The sequence below is a fragment of the Populus nigra genome, chromosome 7 (genome assembly GCF_951802175.1).
Source record: "Populus nigra chromosome 7, ddPopNigr1.1, whole genome shotgun sequence".
In the NCBI taxonomy this organism is placed as follows: Eukaryota; Viridiplantae; Streptophyta; class Magnoliopsida; order Malpighiales; family Salicaceae; genus Populus; species Populus nigra.
Genome location: NC_084858.1, coordinates 3,615,375 through 3,621,374, shown reverse-complemented (window position 1 = coordinate 3,621,374; position 6,000 = coordinate 3,615,375). Strand labels below are relative to the sequence as shown.

General features: G+C 39.8%; 1 protein-coding gene across 1 annotated transcript; it reads left to right on the top strand.

Moving 5' to 3' along the window:
• On the top strand, positions 1-5,451 carry LOC133699642 (5-methyltetrahydropteroyltriglutamate--homocysteine methyltransferase-like). The gene is made up of 12 exons (XM_062122984.1): positions 1-167; positions 1,174-1,527; positions 1,629-1,716; positions 2,230-2,357; positions 2,458-2,849; positions 2,940-3,103; positions 3,442-3,522; positions 3,611-3,777; positions 3,892-3,997; positions 4,098-4,348; positions 4,439-4,640; positions 4,805-5,451. Exons 1-12 carry the CDS (start codon positions 16-18, stop codon positions 5,171-5,173), a joined length of 2,454 nt encoding a protein of 817 aa, XP_061978968.1. The 5' UTR covers positions 1-15; the 3' UTR covers positions 5,174-5,451.
• Positions 5,452-6,000: the final 549 nt, after the last annotated feature.

Here is a 6,000-nt window from a genome sequence, read left to right as displayed (position 1 = left end):
GCTTTTCCGTTATAAATGAACCGACTCTCTCATCACATACTCGCGGCGTTCTCATCTCGTAGACTCATATCCCTTCGCTCTCTCTCTTTCTCCACTTCCTTCACCGCCACCAATTCCCACTCTCCTCCTTCACTTCTCCGCTTCTCCTTTCGCTCCTTCTCTATTAGGTATCGTATTTATTAACTACATTACCTTTTTCTGAAATCCCTTTTTTGGTATCTAATTGTTTGCTTTTTGAATGGATCGATTCTTGGTAGATCCGATGAGAAACTTGCAAGTTCTTGTTTTGACCTTGTTGTTTCGTTGATCTGGTCTTGTTTGCAAATGGGGTTGTTTGGTTTATGTTTGTGAGGGAAATGGTTGAGTTTGGGTTTGTGAAGTTAGTTTTGTTGGGATCTTTAAATGGTCAAAGATTCGAACTTTTGGATTGGTTTCTGATCGTCGATAAAGGGGTTGTTTGGTTTTGGTGATTGAATGTGGATTTCGGGTGGGAATTTGATTCAGATCTGGAAATGGGAATTGGAAGCGTGTGGATGACATGCATTTATTGACGTTATGTTCCATTAACTATGACAATGGATTTTGTTGTTGGGAGTTGTGTTAGTTGATTAGACATGATGGCTAGTATTAATGTGTTTGTGTTTTTGAATGTCAGCTATGTCGGTTATGAATCAAATGGGATCTGGATCATTAATTTTCGATTTAATTTCCTTATGGAATAAAGTTTGAATTTTGGTTAACTATATAGATAAATCCACTTTCTCTTATAGCATCTGATTAGATTCCAAAAAGGTGCGTTTGGGGGTTGAAAGTTAGTTGTATGGACATTCTCTCTTGACCTCTCTCTTTTGTCGTTTCATTTTATTGAAACATTCTGTGTTTACTTATTAGATCAGTTGCAGTGTCCATGGGAGTTAGTTTAGGTTTGATGGAACCTGCTGATTCTTTTGTCCCCTTATGGTTCTATTTGGCGATTGTAGTATGCGATTTGATGGATTGTCTTTCATTCTTTTAATGTAGTTTTTGATGGTACTATCCTTTAACATTGGAAGTTTGGGACTCTTGATTTATGGTTTTGTGAAGCTATTCCTCTGTTGTTCTATATGCAATTTGGCTATTGTTTAAGACATGCATTGGGATCTAAGCTTTGTTTAATGTCTTATGTTGAAACAGAGCAATGGCTTCCCACATCGTTGGTTACCCTCGCATGGGCCCCAAGAGAGAACTCAAGTTTGCTTTGGAATCTTTCTGGGATGGCAAGAGCAGTGCTGAAGATTTACAGAAGGTGGCAGCTGATCTCAGGTCATCCATCTGGAAGCAGATGTCTGATGCTGGAATCAAGTTTATTCCCAGCAACACTTTTTCATGCTATGATCAGGTGTTGGACACTACAGCCATGCTTGGTGCTGTTCCTCCAAGATATGGATGGAATGGTGGTGAGATTGGATTTGATGTCTATTTTTCCATGGCTAGAGGTAATGCCTCAGTCCCGGCCATGGAAATGACCAAGTGGTTTGATACCAACTAGTAAGTATCATTTTTTCCTATAATGTTTGTTCATACTTTCGTTCGAAGTATAACAAGACTAAAACTAACAGTATATGAACGGCATTGTAATATTGGTGCAGCCATTACATTGTCCCTGAATTGGGACCAGAAGTAAACTTCTCCTACGCATCTCACAAGGCTGTCAACGAGTACAAGGAGGCCAAGGCTGTAAGTTATCCTCTCGCTGCTATTTATAATTTTCTATTTTTTTTGTTGTTTTTTGAATGGTTTTCTTTGCACATGATAAATGATCATGGGGAAGCTTGAGCCTTCCTTGGATATTCAACTTGAATTTCATATCATGGATATCATAAAGTAATAGAATGAGGATTTTTTGCTCTGATAGAAAAATAACATGAAAGTCATTATACATGCTGTCAGTCTAAGTTTTAGCAAATTTTCCTTTGTTAAATTTACCATGGTTCAATAACAGCTGTCTTTATCATCTTGGTACCCCCACTTTTACCATGATTCATGGGTCAATTTTAAACCTTCTCATAGGAAGCAAACTTCAGTCCCATCTGAGAGCCTTAGTCATGTTGTCAACACATCGAGCTAGGATAGTGTCTTCATGAGAATCTTGTGTTCATTGTGGCTGTTCAGTGGAAACATTCTTTAATTTGACTGTCTCTAAATGATTTTATTGGTTAACTAACAATCTTTTATTTTTCTGTGACACAGCTTGGAGTTGATACAGTGCCCGTCCTCGTCGGTCCTGTTTCATACTTGTTGCTATCAAAACCAGCAAAGGGTGTGGAGAAATCCTTTTCTCTCCTCTCCCTAATTGACAAGATTCTTCCTGTCTACCAGTGAGTGCCCAACTATTTTCTGAGTTTTATTGGGTTGGATGTTAGGCTATGCTATTTGTCTCTATCTTGGGAATCTATGCTGACAATTAGTTTCTTTCAGGGAAGTTCTGGCTGAACTAAAGGCAGCAGGTGCAAGCTGGATTCAGTTTGATGAGCCGAAACTTGTGATGGATCTTGGAGCTCATGAATTGCAAGCATTTACCCATGCCTACTCTGCACTTGAGGCATCTTTATCTGGTTTGAATGTTCTGGTTGAGACATATTTTGCTGATGTTCCAGTTGAAGCATACAAAACACTCACTTCTTTGAAGAGTGTTACTGGATTTGGGTTTGACCTGGTTCGGGGAACAAAGACCCTAGAATTGATTAAGGGTGGATTCCCTTCTGGAAAATACCTCTTTGCTGGAGTGGTTGATGGAAGGAACATCTGGGCTAACAATCTTGGTTCTTCCCTCGATACACTAAAAGCTCTTGAGGGCATTGTTGGCAAAGGTATTAATGCTTTAATATGGTGCTTTATCATTGCTATTTTGATTCAATTTACATGAAGCTGAAAAATGCATCTATCTTATGCTTTTGCAGACAAGCTTGTAGTATCCACTTCCTGCTCTCTTCTGCACACTGCCGTTGATCTAGTTAACGAGCCTAAGTTGGACAAAGAGATCAAGTCATGGCTTGCATTTGCAGCACAGAAAGTAGTTGAAGTAAACGCCTTGGCTAAGGCACTTGCTGGACAGCAGGATGAGGTACCTCATCTCTCAGTTTTCTCATCATACATCATCCTCTTCATTATTTAAAACTTAAAACAGTGTCTAAGAATTAGAAGTTCATTGCTGTTTATTTTTTATCTATTGTGCTACCAAGGTTTCTTCTAGACAGTTTTGAACCCAATCTGCATTTAATGCTTTTCTGTATCAAATGAATTGATTTACGGTCAGATGCATATATATGTATTATGTTGTTTGTTGTCATTATTAGAATACCAAGAGATCTTACTCCTGAAAGATTTTTCTTGTGAGAAATATGATGATATGACTAGTAAGAGTTGCACTAAGGTCTTTGCCTCCTATTTCCATATGTCCAGGCATTCTTTTCTGCAAATGCAGCAGCTCAGGCTTCAAGAAAATCCTCACCAAGGGTGACAAATGAGGCTGTTCAAAAGGCTGTAAGTGGCTTTTAGTTCATCCTTAATGCTGTTGTATGGCTTATGTTCATAGCTTGTTCTTACTTTGGATTTTTGCCTTCTTCCTCAGGCCGTTGCTTTGAAGGGTTCTGACCACCGCCGTGCTACCAACGTTAGTGCTAGGCTGGACGCTCAGCAGAAGAAGTTGAACCTTCCTATTCTTCCTACCACAACAATTGGATCATTCCCTCAGACCATGGACCTTAGAAGAGTGCGCCGTGAATACAAGGCTAAGAAGTGAGAATACTGTTGCATTATTGCACCTATGTTTAAGTTTATCAGTTGCAGTTTGTGTTTCAACTTAGCTGATTTTGGTTTTTCTTTTTCTTTTTCCTTTTTGATAAAAAATAGGATCTCAGAGCAAAATTATGTTGAGGCCATCAAGGAGGAAATTAACAAGGTTGTCAAAATCCAGGAAGAGCTTGACATTGATGTTTTAGTGCATGGTGAACCAGAAGTGAGTTTTCCCTCTAAATAAAATAGTTTAGTTACTGAGCTGTGATGCATTTTCCTCCCTTTGAGATTTTACTGATTTTTAAAAATTTCTTGCAATGCAGAGGAACGACATGGTTGAGTACTTTGGTGAGCAATTGTCTGGTTTTGCCTTCACCGCTAATGGGTGGGTCCAATCTTATGGTTCTCGTTGTGTCAAGCCTCCTATCATCTATGGTGATGTGAGCCGCCCCAAGGCCATGACTGTATTCTGGTCTTCAATGGCTCAAAGTATGACTAAGCGACCCATGAAGGGAATGCTTACTGGTCCAGTTACCATTTTAAACTGGTCCTTTGTCAGAAACGACCAGCCCAGGTAAGAATTTAAGTAAAATAATTATAACCATGCTTGGTTTTCAGGGTTTCTAATATTATTTGACTTTACCTATCTATGTTTGTGTTATAGATTCGAGACCTGCTATCAAATAGCTTTGGCCATCAAGGATGAGGTTGAGGATCTTGAGAAAGCTGGAATCACTGTCATCCAGATTGACGAGGCTGCTTTGAGAGAAGGCTTGCCCCTAAGGAAGTCTGAGCATGCTTTCTATTTGAACTGGGCCGTTCACTCTTTCAGGATCACTAATTGTGGAGTCGAAGACACCACTCAGGTTCTTTACTCTCTTTCCTTTCTTTCTTTGATTTTTTTTTTTTGAGATATTTATTAAACCTTGGGTTACATGGCGGGAGTGGCCTCCCCTTTTTCCTCCAATGCAATTTGCTGGATTAGCGATACTTTGGATGATACATTAAATAACCGTTATGTCTTGGACAGATCCACACCCACATGTGCTACTCAAACTTCAATGACATCATCCACTCAATCATTGACATGGATGCTGATGTGATCACTATAGAGAACTCCAGATCAGATGAGAAGCTTCTGTCAGTCTTCCGTGAGGGCGTGAAATATGGTGCAGGCATTGGGCCTGGTGTTTATGACATTCACTCTCCTAGGATCCCCTCAGAAGAAGAAATCGCAGACCGCATTGAGAAGATGCTTGCTGTCCTTGAAAGCAACATCCTTTGGGTCAACCCTGATTGTGGTTTGAAGACCCGCAAATATGCTGAAGTCAAACCTGCCCTCAGCAACATGGTCGCAGCTGCCAAGCATCTTCGCACCAAGCTCGGAAGTGCCCAGTGAGCTCAAAAAGTTTTGACGAATTACCATTCTTTCATCAGCGAATGGAAATTATGACGAAATACCATTCTTTCATCAGCGAACGGAAATTATGTCTGATCTATGTTATTTCTGAGATGAGTATTTTCCTTGTTTTTCTTCTTCCGTGTTATTTCTGAGATGATTATTTTCCTTGTTTTTCTTTTAATTTAGGAAGCAATTATTATGTAACTGGATGTGTTTCACAAGGTTTATGTCCTTGGAATATCTTAAGCTCATGAAGCTGTTTATTTCTTTGCCCATGCTGTCCTGCTCATTGGTTCTTCAAAGTGAAAGTCAGCAGTCATAACGAATATTACTGTTGATATTTGCTTCATCTTCTGATCCTTCAAGTCTCACCCATCAATATTTCCACTTGTTTGTCCTTCCTAGAATTTGGAGGCACGACTTGAGCAGCCGAATCCTGTCCCACTCTTCTGGTCTTGTGGTTTATCATTTGCAGGCCTTTGAGGTCCTGCAGCTGGCTTTGGATTGTTTTCCTTTACCGGTTTGGCTGGACCGATATATAGCATTCCGCCCTCAAAACCTTGATGGATTTTGTAAAAAGATCAAAATCTGATGGAACAATAACCTCCTTGTTAAAACGGATCCATTCATTGTCACCCCGATCTCGAGTTTCTGACCTGATGCTTGAATCCTGACTTGCTGAAACCTATAGAATCAACATAAACATCCAGGTATACGAATTTTCCTCTCTTTTTACTTGTTCTAATTTTTGTGTGGCCATTCTGGACATGCATGAGTGAAGCGAGCTACACGCCCTCTAAAGCAAGCATATGATCATAAACAAG